Source organism: Gobio gobio, assembly GCF_949357685.1.
Source record: "Gobio gobio genome assembly, chromosome: 4".
Lineage (NCBI taxonomy): Eukaryota > Metazoa > Chordata > Actinopteri > Cypriniformes > Gobionidae > Gobio > Gobio gobio.
This window is the reverse complement of record NC_137100.1, coordinates 35,596,178-35,615,951: the sequence shown is the minus strand read 5'-3', so window position 1 is coordinate 35,615,951 and position 19,774 is coordinate 35,596,178. Positions and strand designations below refer to the sequence as shown.

The following is a 19,774-nucleotide window of genomic DNA, read 5'->3' as shown; positions in this document are numbered from 1 at the left end:
AATACTCTTCTCGCATCATGAATTGCCATGTTTTAGATAAGGACGGAAGTAAAGGAACCAGTCAGGCATTTTAACAACATCTGGGGAAATATATCAGGGGCTGAGACTAGGGATATTCTAGTGGTATTCTATTGGGCATGTGACGGCATCACATTTTCATGAAGCTTTTATCATGGTATACAGTATTATCACAATATTGAATTGGTAATTTTTATTTGTCATACTATAACAGGTTGAATAACTTTTTTGTTATAACAAAAATCACTTTTAAATACATTTAAATACAATAAAGCAATACACACAAAAAACAAACGTTTCAAATAGATTAAAGCGCAAAATAATTATAAAGAACAATAGGTATCAATTTACAATCAGGTCCTATTAGTTAATGTTAGTTACCATTAACAATGAACAATAGCTAAATTTGTCATGTTATTCTTTGTTGAGATTAGTTAAAAAAATACAACATTGTTAGTTAAAGTTATCTCAGGTCCATTTAATAACACAGTTACTTTGATTTTAATAATGTGGAATTAAATGTTAGCCTGGATGCCAGCCACTTATCCCCGCCCACAACATTTGAGGTCTGGACTTGATCTGTTGCTCGAACCAGAGCTGTTTGGGCCAATCAAATTGTCAGGGCGGGCTTTATACGATGATGGACAGATGATCAACAGTAACAAGTCACCAAAGAGCGCTTGGGTTGAATTCATTCTAATCCTAAATGGAGAACTTGCTCGTATATGCATTCACCTTTACTATTTCTCTCAAAAATTATGATTGTGTTGGTAAGTACTCTGTGTATCCTTAAATTATTTTTACAACACCGGCAAAGATCATTTACACTCATCTAATTCTTCCAGTGTGCGTGCAGTTGAGTTCTGTTGACAACTATGCGTCGCTCCGTTGCTCTGATTGATGTAGGTCTATCCAATTGAGTGCAGAGGCATTTTCTTTCCTGGCTCGGTTGAAACACGCCCCATAAATCACAGCCCAATGGAGCAATATCAGACTCATATTCTGACTAGAATCTGAGTATGACGGCATCAGGCTAATTAAATGTTGAAATTAACTAAGATTAAAGCTACACTATGTAACTTTTCCGTCCACTAGAAGTCGCCTGTTCAAAACAAAGGCGTAGTTGGATGACGCATATGTTTGAGCGCAGAATCTTGGGACATGTGGTCTTCTCCTCACAGCCGGTGGGAAAGAGTCAGGATAGGACTCGGGCAGAAATCATGTTCATGGATGTGATTATTAACATTACTGTAGTATGAAGCAGAGCAGGGCCGAGTGTTGTGGAGCTGAGCAAGGCCGCTGGAGCGATTGAAGAGCAGGACTGTTATTATGGCATAGTCGCCGGCGGGACTTTTATTATGACACGGTCGCCGGCGCCACTTCCTCTTTTCCAGTCATGAGTATGAGGTAACGCAACTAAACAGAGTAAAATTAACTACACTAAATATCGTATTAGATATATCTGAGTGTGTTGAAAAGGAAGTTGTGATGTTCACTCGGCGGCTGCTATGACACTTGTTCACACCAGAGATGTATAAAGTACTAGAGACATACTTGAGTAAAAGTACAAGTTCTTTATCAAAAAAGTGACTTGAGTAGAAGTTGAAGTGCTCTTTAAGCACCACACTTAAGTAGAAGTACTAAAGTATTCAACATTTTTTGTACTTAAGTATTGCAATTATTTTATTTGAAAATGTACTTCTCAAGTACTGAAAGTAAAAGTACAAGTATTGTGTTATGTAGTTATTAAAGAAAGTAGTCAAAAGTTTGAACATCATATTGTTTTTATTATTTCAAATGATTAACCTAAAGGACAATCACAATGTTGGTGGTGTTTTTGGTTTGTCCATCTTTTAAGCTGATCAAAAGTTTGAACATCATATTGTTTTTATTATTTCAAATGATTAACCTAAAGGACAATCACAATGTTGGTGGTGTTTTTGGTTTGTCAGCTTTTAAGCTGATCAAAAGGCAGAACGGAAGCACGCGCAGTCTTCTTAATAGCTTGATTCGCTCAATGATGTGCCAGCTTCATCAAACCTGCCATCTACCGTTCTGGCAGTGGTAATGTGGGTTTGGAATGGAATGATTCGTAAAATTTTTAGAATTGTAATGAGTAACGATGCAGCACATAAAAAAATATTGTGTAAAAGTATTAAACTCATCGAAAATATGTAATGAAGTAAAAGTAGAAGTAGGAGAAAAAAAGAATACTCTAGTAAAGTACAGATACTGCCTTTTAGTACTTAAGTACAGTAGTGAAGTAGTTCTACTTCGTTACTATACATCTCTGGTTCACACTGCAGTGAGAGTACAGCGTTTCTGCTAAATAAAACCGGAAACCGAGGGTAACGCAGATATGACGCGATCGATAGGCGACTCCCTCAAACGCATAGCTCACATGTCCTGGTTCCTTGGTTAAAATAGCAATTTCTCACGATTTACAAATAGTTGGAAACATTTGGGATATTCTAAGTACTCAACTGAACAAAATATATAACACTGGCCTAGTGGTTTTTGGATATTTTACTGCAAAAATCTTACATAGTTCACCTTTAATGGAAGCTTTTTCCATCGTCGGTTTATGTTAAATAACGAATGAACTAATGTTAACTAATGGAACCTTATTGTAAAGTATTACTGAATAATAGTAAAGAACATTTTCAGAACATCAATATCTAGGGCATGTTGTAGCCTAGTCCAGATTAAAAAGTAAGGTAACACAACATTAAGGTTCATTAGTTAACATTAGTAAACAACAACATAACATAAACCATTTACACTCACCTAAAGGATTATTAGGAATACCTGTTCAATTTCTCATTAATGCAATTATCTAATCAACCAATCACATGGCAGTTGCTTCAATGCATTCAGGGGTGTGGTCCTGGTCAAGACAATCTCCTGAACTCCAAACTGAATGTCAGAATGGGAAAGAAAGGTGATTTAAGCAATTTTGAGTGTGGCATGGTTGTTGGTGCCAGATGGGCCGGTCTGAGTATTTCGCAATCTGCTCAGTTACTGGGATTTTCACGCACAACCATTTCTAGGGTTTACAAAGAATGGTGTGAAAAGGGAAAAACATCCAGTATGCGGCAGACCTGTGGGCGAAAATGCCTTGTTGATGCTAGAGGTCAGACTAGAATGGGCCGACTGATAAAGCTGATAGAAGAGCAACTTTGACTGAAATAATCACTCGTTACAACCGAGGTATGCAGCAAAGCATTTGTGAAGCCACAACACGCACAACCTTGAGGCGGATGGGCTACAACAGCAGAAGACCCCCCCGGGTACCACTCATCTCCACTACAAATAGGAAAAAGAGGCTACAATTTGCACAAGCTCACCAAAATTGGACAGTTGAAGACTGGAAAAATGTTGCCTGGTCTGATGAGTCTCGATTTCTGTTGAGACATTCAGATGGTAGAATCAGAATTTGGCGTAAACAGAATGAGAACATGGATCCATCATGCCTTGTTACCACTGTGCAGGCTGGTGGTGGTGGTGTAATGGTGTGGGGGATGTTTTCTTGGCACACTTTAGGCCCCTTAGTGCCAATTGGGCATCGTTTAAATGCCACGGCCTACCTGAGCATTGTTTCTGACCATGTCCATCCCTTTATGGCCACCATGTAAACATCCTCTGATGGCTACTTCCAGCAGGATAATGCACCATGTCACAAAGCTCGAATCATTTCAACTTGGTTTCTTGAACATGACAATGAGTTCACTGTACCAAAATGGCCCCCACAGTCACCAGATCTCAACCCAATAGAGCATCTTTGGGATGTGGTGGAAAGGGAGCTTCGTGCCCTGGATGTGCATCCTACAAATCTCCATCAACTGCAAGATGCTATCCTATCAATATGGGCCAACATGCCACGTAGAATTAAGGCAGTTCTGTTGGTCAAACACAGTATTAGTATGGTGTTCCTAATAATCCTTTAGGTGAGTGTATTTATCTTTGTTAAATGTTAATTTCAACATTTACTAATGCATTATTAAAATCTTGCTAACATTAGTTAATGCACTGTGAACTAACATGAACAAACCATGAACAGCTGTATTTTTATGAACTAACGTTAACAAAGATGAACTACTGCTGAACAGAGGTGTTGTTCATGGTTAGTTCATGTTTACTGATGCATTAACTAATGTGAACTAATTAATACAACCTTATTGTAAAGTGTTACCAAATATAAAAATGTTTGAAAATAAATAGCCAATTAAGTTTTTAATTTAATTAATTTGAACTTTAAGGCGATGAACTCCATTGTGAATACAAAAAACTGAAAGTAACATATTTGGCAGCTGCTTTGTTTACAGGGTTACAGAAGTAACGGCTGCATTTCTGCTTTTCCAACACCAGCTGCTGTCAGAGTGAATGTGCATTTTCATTCAGCGTTCACTCGTCCTGCCATGCGCTGCTCATGCGTGTTGGTCGCTTGTTTACATCAGAGTGCGCATGCCTTTTTGACACAGCATACAGTTTTGTGCATTTTAACCAGTTGATGGAAAAAGTATACTTAAAATGCATTCTAAAAATCGAAGTAGTAATTCATCAAATATAATTATAATTATAATTAAATATAATTATATCCCAAGCAATTTTCCAATAAATAGCCCAGTAATATACACAAGCCTTAAGTGTCATGAAGTGATTAACAGTGTGGTTGTGTGTGACGTGTTTGTCTTTGACAGAACAAGTGAGAGAGAGAGAGAGAGAGAGAGAGAGAGAGAGAGGGAGAGAGAGAGAGAGAGAGAGAGAGAGAGAGAGAGAGAGAGAATGCGTGAGTATACATGAGAAAAACAAAGCACGTGTGTACCTTCAGGTAGTCTTTTCTCAGGTACTTGTTTCTTCTCCGATCCTCATTCTGGTTGAGAACAGGAGGAATCTCTGGCCATCTTGGTTCTGAGTCACTGCTTTCTGATTTCAAACTTCCATCAAACGAGCAAGAGGAAGAAGGCTGAGGGACAAATCACAAAATTACAGTGAATTCAACTATAAAGGGGCCTGAGGCCAGTGTGAGAGTGTTTTGGACCAGTTGGCAAAACTGTAACCTGCCAGTACTGCAACTGTTACTGTTCGGCCAGTTCTGCACTGACATTAACAGATTTATTGACATTCACAGATAATGTTATGTGGTTGGCTAACACAGGTGAGTTTTTGTTGCAAAAATGACAAATGATAAAAAGCATGGAAATATCAGTAAGAATGTGTTAAACCACAAACCAATTAGCAATGTTTTGCATTCTAGGGCATTCTTTCCAGTAACAGTGTGTTTATGAAATGATGGAGTTATATTATAACTGTATAATTTTTAGCTTGTTATTTAAGACAAAATGTAGTGAAATATACACTTCTGTTCAAATGTTTGGTGTCAGTAAGACTTATTTGCATGTTTTTGAAAGAAGTCTCTTTTCCTCACCAAGGCTGCATTTATTATTTCAAAAATACAGTGAAAATAGAAATATTGTGAAATATTATTACAATTTAATATAACTCTTTTCTATGTAAATATATATTAAAATGTAATTTATTTCTGTGATGGTAAAGCTGAATTTTCAGCATAATTACTTGAGTCTTCAGTGGCACATGAATGTCACAGTGGCCTTTGGAGATCATTGTAATATGCTGATTTGCTGCTCATGAAACATTTATTATTATTATCAATGTTGAAAACAGTTGTGCCGCTTAGAATTTTTGTGGAAACCACAAGACATTTTCTTCAAGGTTCTTTGGTGAATTGAAAGTTAAAAAACATACAGAATTTATTCAAAAAACTTTTGTAACATAAATGTCTTTACTGTCACTGATCAATTTAATACATTCTTTATAAATAAAAGTATACATTTATTTAAAATATCAATACCAAACTTTTGAGCAGTAGCACAAATATGAGTAATATACTACAAGAACCTTGGCCTTTAGAACCTTTACTGTAAAGACAGAAATTAATGAGGAGGAGGAGGAGGAGGAATGTGATGAAGGAAGAGTGACCTCAGAGAAAGCTGCATCTTCATCAGTGAGATCAGTCTCCTTAAAAAAATAAAAAAAGTACAGGCACACACAGACACAAAAAAAACAAACAAACAAACAAACAAACAAACAAACAAACACAGAATGAGTAAGAATGGAAATCTCAGACACAATAATGACATGAGCAGGCCCAGATGAAATCTGCAGACTATTTTATGTTTTATGCACTGATTGGGGGGAAATGGGAAATTGGGAAATGGATGTAAACCGTTGAATGTGTTCAATAAAGCTGAGAGCACTATACTGATATTAGTATCTGAAAGCTTAAAGATGCATTCAGTAGTTTAGTGCAAATTTAGAGTTGAAGAGTTTGAAGAGTATTACACATGAAGATATGGTGTTTTTGTGAAGAGTCATCTGAATGATGTACACACATGAGATTGAAGACTACTCATAAAAATGTTCTAAATAAAATAAAAAAAATTATGCATGATGCGGGTCACCGTGGTCAATGTATTTTTTAGTAGTGTTGTTTAGTAACATCTAGCTCATTTCAATTATCATATAGTGACAATGTGGGCATTAGATCAGTAATTAGATCAGTAATTTAGTTTATATGGTTCATTTAGTTTACTAATTAGATTTATTTGGATATTTAGTTGAAAATGTAGTGTCCCCAACTGAGCAAGCCAAGCCTAGGTGTCCTAATGGAGAAAAATAAACCTTGGTAGAAACCAGGCTCAGCCGGGGTGCCAGTTCTCCTCTGGCCAATTAACAAACAGCATATGATTATTATTCTGGCAACTTTACAGGTCAGAGGTCATATTAGATTGGAATAGAAAGATCGGAGGCAACATGCCGGAGACAGGTTTATAGAAAAGGTCTGAAGCCAGAAGACACGAAGGCCAACAAACACAAAAAGTGTACGCAAACATTACAAAGACATACACATGGTGGAATCATTTAATAATGGATACAATCCTGAGTAGTTTCCCAAGTTTCTTTTCAGTAGATCGGTAAGGGAATTAAATATTGTTTAGACGGCTCTCTAAAACACACCAATAACTGTGTAATGTACATAAAACTCAGGGTAACACTTTAGATTAGGTACATTAGGTATTTTCACTATTAACTATATGCATATTAGTAGCATATTGACTGTTTATTAGTACTTATAACGCACATATTAATGCCTTATTCTGCATGACCATATTCTAGAACCCTTAACCCTACCCAATACCTAAACATAACCACTACTACAACAACTACCTTATTTACTACAATAAGCAGTAATTAGGGTTGTATTGAGGGAAAACTCCTAGTTAATAGTGAGCATTTGTACCTTAATCTAACGTATGACCAAACTTAGAAATAATCATGATGATCAACGTCAATTGATTGCAGTGCAGTGTCTAACACCATTGTGGTATTGATACTTAAAGTACATGGAAAAACACAGATGCTAACTCTATATAAAGAACTACTGAATGCATCTTTAGTAGTAAAATAATAAAAAGCAGGGCGGGGGATAAAAATAATTATAGAATGGGCGCAAACTCCATGTGGGTCTGGTGATGAGTTAACAAATCAGATAACAGTCAACACACTGATAAATGGACAAAATAATCAATGTTTTACACTGACAGATAAAGTGCTGTCAGTGTCAGGGTTCTGTCACTTCGGTCTAGCTTACTCTTAATTTAATTCATTTGTTACATTTTATTTACACACCAGCTTCCAGAGTGATGAAGCCAATTGTATATGGGGATGATTAGGAGGCCATGATGGACAGAGGCCAATGGGCAAATTTGGCCAGGATGCCGGGGTTACACCCCTACTCTTTATTGAAGGACATCCTGTGATTTTTAATGACCACAGAGAGTCAGGACCTCGGTTTAACATCTCATCCGAAGGACGGTGCTTGTTACAGTATAGTGTCCCCATCACTATACTGGGGTGTTAGGACCCACACAGACACAGGGTGAGCACCCCCTGCTGGCCTCACTAACACCTCTACCAGCAGCAACCTAGTTTTTCCCAGTTGGTCTCCCATCCAGATACTGACCAGGCTCAGCCCTGCTTAGCTTCAGTGGGAAACCAGTCTTGGGCTACAGGGAGATATAAACTCTTGGTTTGTGACAGAGCCCTGACACTCCTGTATTGTTTGTCTTGTCTTGTGTAAGTGCGCAGCTTTGAGCATGCTCGAGCTGCGTGCTCTTCTGTCCTTGTGAGTTTTGTGTGCGGAGCGTGGTGTTCGGATCCCAGCACTTCTGTCTAGTTTGGGTTTGGGTTTTGTTTTGTTTTGTTTTGTGATTCGGAGATTCATGCTCCACGTGTTTGTTTTCTGTCGTGAGCGCACGGAATGAGCATTCGCTCATTAGGTGCGTTTACATGGAGCACTGTAATCGGTTTAAAAGTCCAATCCGAATGAAAATGCTCCATATAAACACCTCAATCGGAATAAAAATGGCCAAACCGAATGAAATTGTAATCGGTTTGAGAGGGGTGGGATAAACCTTTTCATGAACCGATCAAACGAAAAATTCCACCATGTAAACGATCTGACCCGATTACTTTGAGTGCACGTCTTTCTGTGACGTGATATAGGCCACAGCGCGCGCCTCCTCAACTGAAGAGCGCGCGCCGCGCTCACACCAGGTTAATGTTGACAAGAGAGGAAAGTTCATTTTTCTGAGGTATTAAACTTTTTATTTCGTAACATGTTATGAACATGATGTTGGAATAATGACACAGACATAGCCTGGCTACAACATCTTGACAGCGTTTGTCCTAGGCTTCAACTGCGCCTGACAGAATAATTTATTTTTCTGAGGTGATTCTTACACTTTACGACAAATAATAAATAGCTTTTTTAAAACTGTACGTTATAAGTCCTGGTGGCCGTTGAGAGTTGCCATTTCAACGGGGAACATTCAAGCTGCTGGAGAGGACGTGTCGATATTTCTCGGAAGTTAGATTTAAAAAAAAGTTCAACAACTGCTTCAAATTGGTTAAGTAACATTACCCACAGTCTACTTTAATTACTTTTGTTAATATTTATACCTTTGTGATTATGGTATCTTTCCTTAATCATCTGAAATATCTATGTTTTGTAACTGTTACTAGTAATGATGCTGAACAGGTCTTGAATGCTATTTAATTCATGTTTCACCGTACATCCTATGTTTTTATTAATAATTTGGGTGCATTTTATTGTTAATTTTGTGTTTTTCAAAATAAATGAATTTAATTAATTTTGATTCCGCATTCATCATTCACAGCTGTTGAAATAGCCATTGTATAGGACATAAATTAGGTTAAACTACTGTATGTCCGCCCACAGAAAAATAAAAAAATGACCAACACAGAACTATTGATCCACGATTCTAACGTTACGAATCTGAGGCGGCAGACAAACTGTGTGCGCATGTCACAAAATGATTCTGACTGAAAGTCAGCACATGTAAACACCAGATCGGTTTAGATAACGTCTCATGTAAACAGTCCACAGAATCTTTCAATCGGAATGATTTTAATCGGAATGACAAAAAAGTGCTCATGTAAACGTGGCTATTGTTGTGCTCTGTCTTGTCGTGTGAGCATGCGCTCTTCTGAGTGTGTTATGTTCTGTGTAGTCCGTGGTTCATGTTTACATCCGCTGCGTGCTTTCATGTTATGTTTTGTCTTGTCTTGTGTAGCACGCGGTGGTATTTTTCACTGGCTGCGTGCTTTCATGTTGTCATGTTTTGTGTGAACATGCAGCTTATGAGTTCTCATTAGCTGCATGTTCATGCCACGTTTGGTGTGAGCTAGGTCTGCGCAATATATCGAAATGATCGAAATATCGCAAATGTTCATATCGCGATTTGCATATCACAACGGCACGCAATATCTGAATGATTTTAATATGCTACTTCAACATTGTGAAAAGTGTATGTTTTAGGTCGACGCATATAGCAGAATAGACTGGGCACACGACTGTTACTTTTGTGACTTGCTTGACCTTAAAAAGAGTTATTAAACGCAATAACTTGCGAAAAACAACACCTTGCAGTCTCGCGGTGTCTACTGTCTGACACACACCGAAACGTGCCTCTATGAAACCGTGTTTCTTTTTCGTGTCTTGCTACACACTCAAACTGTCAAATACACACACAGTTATGTCAAAATGGCTGTCTTAACGAGTATTCAGAAGAGCAGAAGAGTATGCAAGCTTTGGGACATACTACTTCGTCATCTATAACGGACTCTGTTGCTTAGTTACGTGCATCCCGTCACCGTTTAAACTGCCCTGTCAATCATCGTCACAGTTCAAATCCTCCACATTCAATTTAATTTTCTACCGTTTCGGAGAGAAATGTAGTAGCACATTGATCTGCCATTCGTGGGTCTTTAATGCAGAGACTCCCCTCATGTGTTTGCAGTTTAAATATAATGATGCATTTAAAAGTTAATGGCCAAACGTATCATTACAAAAGTTCACAATGCTGCTGCAGGTGAAATATAATGCGGATAATATTGAATGAATATCTTTTCGTCAGGTTAAATACTGATAATTGCTCACTCAAACCTCTTTATCTAACCCTCTCTACTTAACTGTCAGACTCGCGTAACCGTCATGTTTGTATTTTTTTAACACTTTTTATCCGCGTTTGTAGTTCTAATCGAATCCTCGTCCATCTCGCAATGGGTTGTGGGCAATATCAGCCGTTAGAGTGCGTGTCAATCTGCACTTTGAATTCTGACCGGAAATAGTAGACCATCCGGGAATCTTTGGAATACTCTTTTCAACATACTACGATTTGGGACATACTAATTCTTTTTTCGAATACTATTTAGTACAGCTAGTATGTTCTGTCAAACATGCCTCATTTTTCGCTGCTCATCAAGTCGAGCCAAAGTCAAGTCTTGTTTTTCCCCCTTGGAGTAGTTTTGTTTATCTTGATTAATTTTATTAAATAAAGCCCATTCCTCCTGCAAATTGAGTCCTCGCTCCTTTCCCTTCACTCAACCCTGACAGTCAATGCTACTATAAAACAAGGGCTTGTACGAAGAAGCCAATCTTACATTTAAGAAGAAGCCAAAGAACTGGCATTTAATGAATTGTAATCCTTCATAATTCACAGTGACTTTCCGATGAAAAACCAGCCTGCATTTCTTACAAGGTGAGGCAAATTAAGCATGCAGCTACATGCATTATTGCATACAATACAGGCGTGTATGACTGTGTGTGTGTGTGTAAACGTGTATATTGTTACCTGTCCACTTAAGGCAGAGGCTGAGCTGCTTCCTTCATCTAGTGATGCACTGTGAAGAAAAACAGAAATGTTGAGTGGCCCCAAAACATAAAAATGGGGGCTTAGAGGCGATTGCACTAAAATACTAATGTGGGTACTTATGTGTACAGATATGGGAATGTGTGTGTGTGAGGCCTTATGTGTTGCTAGTTCATTAATGTGTCTGGTCTGTCTGTGAAGGATGAGGCAAGGCTCTATGCTATTTATTTTACTGTGCACAACATTTGTGACCAAATGCACATGCGCATTGACCTATAGTTGATAAATGACAGGTCATAATTCCAGCAGATTAATGGTCTACATCAACCTTAATGTGTTTGCTGTGGGATAACATTTTCAGGCAGTGAGAGGCATGTCTGGAGCTGTAACATGAAGTGTGGGATTGCTGTCTGTAGACAATGACAGGTCTGTCAGAGATATGATGTGCCTTGCAGTATCTGTTAAATGCAACACTCCAAAGAATCATTATCAAATATGACTTTACAAAACTAAGTACACAAAGTTTGTTACCATGTTTCCCATCACACATCCCACTATAATTACATTTACACATGAAGCGCCAATTAAGTTTTCAGCACCATTACTCCAGTCTTCAGTGTCACGTAAATCTTCAAAATCATTCTCATGTGCTGATTTGCTGCTCAAGAAACATTTCTTATTATTATCAGTGCTGAAAACAGTTGTGCTGCTTAATATTTTTGTGGAAACCGAGATAATTTTTTGCATCATTCCATATAACATTGTACGTATTATACAGAAAAAAAATATGTTGTAGGATTTACTTTGAAACAATTGGTAGTTAAATTTCACAAAAATAATTACAAAGAAATTGGTCTCCTGTGCTGTAGCTTTAGATGTAAGAAATGATACACGGCAAGGTAGTGGTCAACTGATATCAATTTTTTTTATGCCATTTATTATATTTGTAGTATATATATATATATATATATATATATATATATATATATATATATATATACACATATACACATACATACATACACACATATACATTGAAAGGTTGGATTCTGAAATCCACTGCCGCTTCAATATACCTATATATATATATATATATATATATATATATATATATATATATATATATATATATATATATATATATATATATATATATATATATATATATATATATATATATATATATCCGAATTAAATTCATAATCAAAGCCTTAATCAACATTTATCCTCCTATATTATTATTATAATGATTTTAATGATTCTTTCCAGTTATGATATTGCTTAATCAAGAGAACCACTGATTGTTTGTTTCTTCCTTTATGTTTTCTAAAGTTTGTATTTGGTCTCTGTCCTAGGGATGTGTGATGTGTCACTATACACTTGATTTCAGTCATGTGTTTGTATTTTGGGGGGTATCACACACCCCTAACTTGACAGGAGTGCACTTAGCTCGGCTTCCAGAGATGAAATATGGATCGGTCTTTTATTCCTTTCATATTTCCTTTTACTAAAGAATCAAGATGAATATTGCCTGTACTATTGTCTGTACCTCTAACAGAAAGAAAGCACATGTTATCAGTATGTCTTGGGAAACTTTCTGGTCAGTACTAGAGCTCAACCAACTTCAACCTTGGAGAGACAGTGTATCTGTGTGTGTGTGTGTGTGTGTGTGTGTGTGTGTGTGTGTGCAGTATTCTGTGTTACAGATCAGTATTGGAGGTAAATTACGAGCATCCTAAGAGATGGGTGGACTTATACTTCTGGGCAAGCTGGCGCCTGCTCCAGATCTGGAAGGTCACTACATGCCTAATTCCGAGGTGAAGACCTCAACAAGTGATCTACGGACACGTGAACCTGATTAACTGACAATGTGTGGAAATTTACCATGACTGTTCATTTTCTCTGAGCCAATCAGAATCATCCAATGACGTGGCTAGACCTTGAAAACAGTATAACTGTTGAGAAATTGTATGTACGATAGGCGGGTAGAGAAAGGGAGTGCGGCCTATGAACTCCTTGTGAGACTTGAAGCTGGCTTCTGCTGATGAAACTGCAAAGTATTCTTACACTACTGGTCCTGGGTCCTAAACTGTTATCCCAACAACATATACATATACACACAACGATCAGGCATAACATTATGACATGTGAAGTGAATAACACTGATTATCTCTTCATCACGGCACCTGTTAGTGGGTGGGATATATTAGGCAGCAAGTGAACATTTTGTCCTCAAAGCTGATGCGTCAGAAGCAGGAAAAATGGGGAAGTGTAAGGATTTGATCGAATTTGACAAGTGCAAAATTGTGATGGCTAGACGACTGGGTCAGTTTCTCCAAAACTGCAGCTCTTGTGGGGTGTTCCCGTGCAGTGGTCAGTATCTATCAAAAGTGCTCCAAGGAAGGAACAGTGGTGAACCGGCGACAGGGTCATGGGTGGCCAAGGCTCATTGATGCACGTGGGGAGCGAAGGCTGGCCCGTGTGGTTGGATCAAACAGACGAGCAACTGTAGCTCAAATTGCTTAAGAAGTTAATGCTGGTTCTGATGAAAGGTGTCAGAATACACATTACATCACAGTTTGTTGCGTATGGGGCTACATAGCCACAGACCAGTCAGGGTGCCCATACTGACCCGTCCACTGCTGAAAGCACCAACAGTGGGCACATGACCATCAGAACTGGACCATGGAGCAAAAGAAGAAGGTGGCCTGGTCTGATGAATCCAGGTGCGTCACTTACCTGGGGAACACATGGCACCAGGATGCACTATGTGAAGAAGGCAAGCTGGCGGAGGCAGTGTGTTGCTTTGGGCAATGTTCTGCTGGGAAACCCTGGGTCCTGCCATCCATGTGGATGTTACTTTGACACATACCACCTACCTAAACATTGTTGCAGACCATGTACTTCCTTTTAAAGGAAATGGTATTCCCTGGTGGCTGTGGTCTCTTTCAGCAGGATAATACGCCCTGCCAAAGCAAAAATGGTTCAGGAATGGTTTGAGGAGCAAAACAAAGAGTTTGAGGTGTTGACTTGGCCTCCAAATTCCCCAGATCTCAATCCAATCGAGCATCTGCGGGATGTGCTGAACAAACAAGTCCGATGTATGGAGGCCCCACCTCGCAACTTACAGGACTTAAAGGATCTGCTGCTAACATCTTGGTGCCAGATACCATAGCACACCTTCAGGGGTCTAGTGGAGTCCATGCCTCGACCGGTCAGGGCTGTTTTGTCAGCAAAAGGGGGACCAACACAATATTAGGGCATATTGTTATACCTGATTGCATAAAAAACCTCTATTTTTTTGTTTTACTTAAAGGTAGGGTAGACTATTGCAGAGAGGCTAGCAATAGCATGCTAGCTTTGAAAGCATTACCTCCCATTACCTTCAGAGCATCTCCAAAAAAAGCCGATTCTGCAAAGCGTCACGAGACAAGACAGCACATAATATTTCCATAATAATGACAGCTGACTGTTGCAGATTCATTTCATCATCGACATAGAAACGCATTTATCCGAGTCTTAGGACATGAACAGCTCTGGGTACAATGTCACGGGTTTCCATCTTCCATCTAATTACGGTTACGACATGGCGTGAACACAGCATAAGCTCGTTGTTTTGGTTCAGGAGGAACTGTAAAATGTGGCTGCAGTTTGTTTGTGGCGCTCTGTGACTGTTTACAGCTCTGCATAGCTCAAGTAGGGTGAGGTATTGGCAGACAGGTAGGACCATTGCAGGATCGTATCATTGCATTCAGACATTTTTTGGACCTAAGACTTCCACAGAAGATATATGTAAATGTTTTAATATGCAGACCACTTCTATTATTGATCTTTACCTATTATTGATTGATCTTTTGATCTAATAGACAAAATAAGCTAAAGCAATTTACATATGAACACGCCTGGAGACAACAGAAAAATGTACAGAGCATCAGCTTTCGTTTCTGCTCTGGCAGCCGCAAGATCGGCGGTTAGAAATCAGGAATGGTGAGAGAACATTATGCTTGGTACATATTTTGTCTTCAAACCAAATTTGGGTCTCCAGCCGACAAAGTTTAAACCCTGTCTGGATAGAGCGCTTCCAATAATGATTACACATTAGGTCAATAGGTGGAGAGTAGGCGGTCTTTTGTGGCTGTTCGAACACATTCGACCACATGACCGTCTACCCTAGGATCTGGTTGAATGCGTTTTCAACTACCTCTGGAAGTGGTCTAAAGTGGACAAGCTCAAAAATGTTTTAGACCCGGTTGTGTTTAGACCTGTATTTACACCTGTATCCAATTGTGATCCAAACGACCAAAAAGGATCTTAATACCAGGTGTAAACAGGGCCATAGTGTGATCTCTAACGCAGACCTCAGGATTAAGACTGCAGTTATGAATAAAACAAAATCTGTAACTTTAACACCGTTATTCCAAGGACCAAATCTGAGAACAAAAGTTGTTAGGATATGACAGAAGACAACACTAGTGTTTCAATACACAATAACACAGGTCTGGGGGAAAAAAACTATTTCCAGGTGTATACATACCTGTCTCTACCTGTTCAACTGGCAAATCTATTACTTCTCCACCCTGTTCATCACATCCATCTCGGTTCTGTTTTTAATTTTATTAAAAAAGGGTGGTTCCACAATCAACAAAGAGAGAGATTAAACTCCTAAGGGATTCTCCACCCTACAAACACTCACTGCTTAAAATGCATGTGCAAATGCAAAGGTTTGTTTTTATGAATACTGAATAGTCTGGTATGACTAGTAACACTTTATAATAGTATTATAAATTATGTTGTAGTACTCGACATTTGTATTCCGTCTTGTCTCAGACTCAGACCTTTGGATTTTGTTTCAAGACTGGTCAAGACCACAACTGCTGGGAAAATTGGCGGTGCATTGTCTGATTTGTTTATTAACATCATTAATGTGATTAGATGTAAAACTTACTGCTTCAGATGCAATCAATAACTTATTTCTAATTAGGGGCTGTAACGTATTTCACTGGAGGCAAGTTCAAGGACCCATGTGCAGTTATTTTATTTACAAACATCAAACAAAGACTTGACTTGACTTAGAACCACTCACCTACAGCGGGTAACAACATTAATAACAGACCAAGACACATGGCAAACATGAGGGCTTAAATACACACACTAATGACAAGAGACACCTGTGAACAGTGATTAAACAATGAACCAATGACAGGACAAGACACAAGATCACATGAGGGCATGGGAGTCACATGACAATGAAACACATGACAAAACCAGGAAACTGAAAGGACAAGACAAACTAGAAACATGACAGTAAACTTGATGAACTAAACACATGAAACATGAACCAACACCAAAACACCCTGTGACAGATCCCCCCCTCTATGGGCGGCCCCTGACGCCCAAACAATACCAGAACACATCAATAGCCTAACAAAGAGTCTACAAAAAGTCTTGGGGGGCGGTCTTGGGGGAGGGATGGTGGGCCAGGCCCGTGCAGGGGCACCGGACCCAGACATGACATGGCCGGGCCTGGGAGCGTGGGCGGACCTGGACCCTGTGGCGTGGGCGGACCTGGACCCTGTGGCGTGGGCGGACCTGGACCCTGTGGCGTGGGCGGACCTGGACCCTGTGGCGTGGGCGGACCTGGACCCTGTGGCGTGGGCGGACCTGGACCCTGTGGCGTGGGCGGACCTGGACCCTGTGGCGTGGGCGGACCTGGACCCTGTGGCGTGGGCGGACCTGGACCCTGTGGCGTGGGAGGACCTGGACCCTGTGGCGTGGGAGGACCTGGACCCTGTGGCGTGGGAGGACCTGGACCCTGTGGCGTGGGAGGACCTGGACCCTCAGGCGTGGGAGGACCTGGACCCTCAGGCGTGGGAGGACCTGGACCCTCAGGCGTGGGAGGACCTGGACCCTCAGGCGTGGGAGGACCTGGACCCTCAGGCGTGGGAGGACCTGGACCCTCAGGCGTGGGAGGACCTGGACCCTCAGGCGTGGGAGGACCTGGACCCTCAGGCGTGGGAGGACCTGGACCCTCAGGCGTAGGAGGACCTGGACCCTCAGGCGTGGGAGGACCTGGACCCTCAGGCGTGGGAGGACCTGGACCCTCAGGCGTGGGTGACCATGGCGGCAACGGCAGTTCACCGGGCCATGGCGGCAACGGGAGTTCATCAGGCCATGGCGGTAACGGGAGTTCATCAGGCCATGGCGGTAACGGGAGTTCATCAGGCCACAGAGGCGGGGCCTTCATGGCCTCCATGTACCCCTTGCCCCCCCCCAAAATTTTCTTGGGCGGGACAGCGGGGCCGTGGGCTGGAGCCTGGACGGGGCCGTGGGCTGGAGCCTGGACGGGGCCGTGGGCTGGAGCCTGGACGGGGCCTTGGGCTGGAGCCTGGACGGGGCCTTGGGCTGGAGCCTGGACGGGGCCTTGGGCTGGAGCCTGGACGGGGCCTTGGGCTGGAGCCTGGACGGGGCCTTGGGCTGGAGCCTGGACGGGGCCTTGGGCTGGAGCCTGGACGGGGCCTTGGGCTGGAGCCTGGACGGGGCCTTGGGCTGGAGCCTGGACGGGGCCTTGGGCTGGAGCCTGGACGGGGCCTTGGGCTGGAGCCTGGACGGGGCCTTGGGCTGGAGCCTGGACGGGGCCTTGGGCTGGAGCCTGGACGGGGCCTTGGGCTGGAGCCTGGACGGGGCCTTGGGCTGGAGCCTGGACGGGGCCTTGGGCTGGAGCCTGGACGGGGCCTTGGGCTGGAGCCTGGACGGGGCCTTGGGCTGGAGCCTGGACGGGGCCTTGGGCTGGAGCCTGGACGGGGCCTTGGGCTGGAGCCTGGACGTGGACTTGGGCTGGAGCCTGGACGTGGACTTGGGCTGGAGCCTGGACGTGGACTTGGGCTGGACTCACTGGGGTGGAGAGTACTGTGGGAACGTGGAGCTCCTCATCCACCGTTCCCACAGTAAAAGATGAACCACTCAGCTGAAGTGCAAAGTCAATATACTCTGCCAATGACCAGTGGATCTTGCCTCCAGGAAGTCTGGAGCTAATAGGCTTATTTAAACCAAAACGAAAAATGTCTTTAAGCGCCACGTCATTAAACTCAACTAAGTGACAGAGTCCACAAAATTCCTCCACGTAGTTCTCTATGGCTTGATCACCTTGGCAGAGCTTGAGCAGAGAAACAACTGCTGGGTCCATTTTGGGGGTCTGTTATTCTGTAACGTATTTCACTGGAGGCAAGTTCAAGGACCCATGTGCAGTTATTTTATTTACAAACATCAAACAAAGACTTGACTTGACTTAGAACCACTCACCTACAGCGGGTAACAACATTAATAACAGACCAAGACACATGGCAAACATGAGGGCTTAAATACACACACTAATGACAAGAGACACCTGTGAACAGTGATTAAACAATGAACCAATGACAGGACAAGACACAAGATCACATGAGGGCATGGGAGTCACATGACAATGAAACACATGACAAAACCAGGAAACTGAAAGGACAAGACAAACTAGAAACATGACAGTAAACTTGATGAACTAAACACATGAAACATGAACCAACACCAAAACACCCTGTGACAGAGGCCAAGCACCGAAGGTGCAGGCACCTATTGAAATCGTTAGATTTCTTATTATTATTCCGCCGCAAGTCTATGGCAGCCCATAGAACCGCTTGCGGGAAAGTTGTGAAATTTGGCACACAGATAGAGGACAGTCCAAGCATTAACCACACCAATTTTGGAATCTCTAAAACAATCCCTCTAGCGCCACCACCTGTCCAAAGTTTGACTCATTTTTGCTAATAACTTTTGAACCATAAGGGCTAGAAACTAAATTCTTTTTTTCCTCTGATTCCTTGGCTCAAGCCAATTCGATTGCACCCTATGACGTCACTTTCCGTCATAATAATTTTCCCGCCATTTTTTATTAACCGAAAAAACATACTTTTGCGAACTCCTCCTAGACCTAGACTGTTGCTCCAATTTGCACAACAATTGCACCAGATCATCATCAGACTATGCTGACAAAACCTTATTAGACTCGAGATGATTAGTCAAACTGTTATTGAACAACGCTCTAATTAAATCGACAAAGTGCCCACAAAAATGAAAGTCAGGCTCTATCTCCGCAACGCTTTAGCATATTCTAACCAAACTTGGTGTGTGTTATGCCAACCATGACCTGAGGCTGCCTGCAGCGTTTCAGCGCAGTGCCACCTAGTGGTCCAGACATACAAAAATGTGACATTTTTGATTATAACTTAAGAACGCTTTAGCCAAATATCACAAAACTGGTCTCTTTAGAGTCGGGGCATCACGCCGAGCCATACCATACCCAATTTTCCCATATCAACCATTTTGGGCGTCGGACATTTTTAATTTTGTCAGAAAGTGCTATGTTTTACAAACGCATTTAGCGTATCATTACGAAACTCAGTGTGTGTCTTCGTCACCAAGACCTGAAAGTACTCAAAAAGTTTCAAGGCAGCGCCACCTTGTGGACA

At 41.2% G+C, this 19,774-nt stretch overlaps 1 protein-coding gene across 4 annotated transcripts in view; it reads right to left on the bottom strand.

The window, feature by feature from the left end:
* Positions 1 to 19,774, bottom strand: part of lrch2 (leucine-rich repeats and calponin homology (CH) domain containing 2) — a gene marked incomplete at its 5' end in the record, with an annotated part of 137,251 nt that overhangs the window by 16,793 nt on the left and 100,684 nt on the right. For 2 of the 4 annotated variants that reach the window (XM_079815333.1, XM_079815335.1), the window contains 3 exons: positions 4,844 to 4,984; positions 6,019 to 6,057; positions 11,256 to 11,304. In XM_079815333.1, the coding sequence (XP_079671459.1) occupies positions 4,844 to 4,984; positions 6,019 to 6,057; positions 11,256 to 11,304 (229 nt within the window). The remainder of the gene's footprint in view (positions 1 to 4,843; positions 4,985 to 6,018; positions 6,058 to 11,255; positions 11,305 to 19,774) is intronic. The other 2 variants (XM_079815334.1, XM_079815336.1) reach the window with 1 other exon arrangement.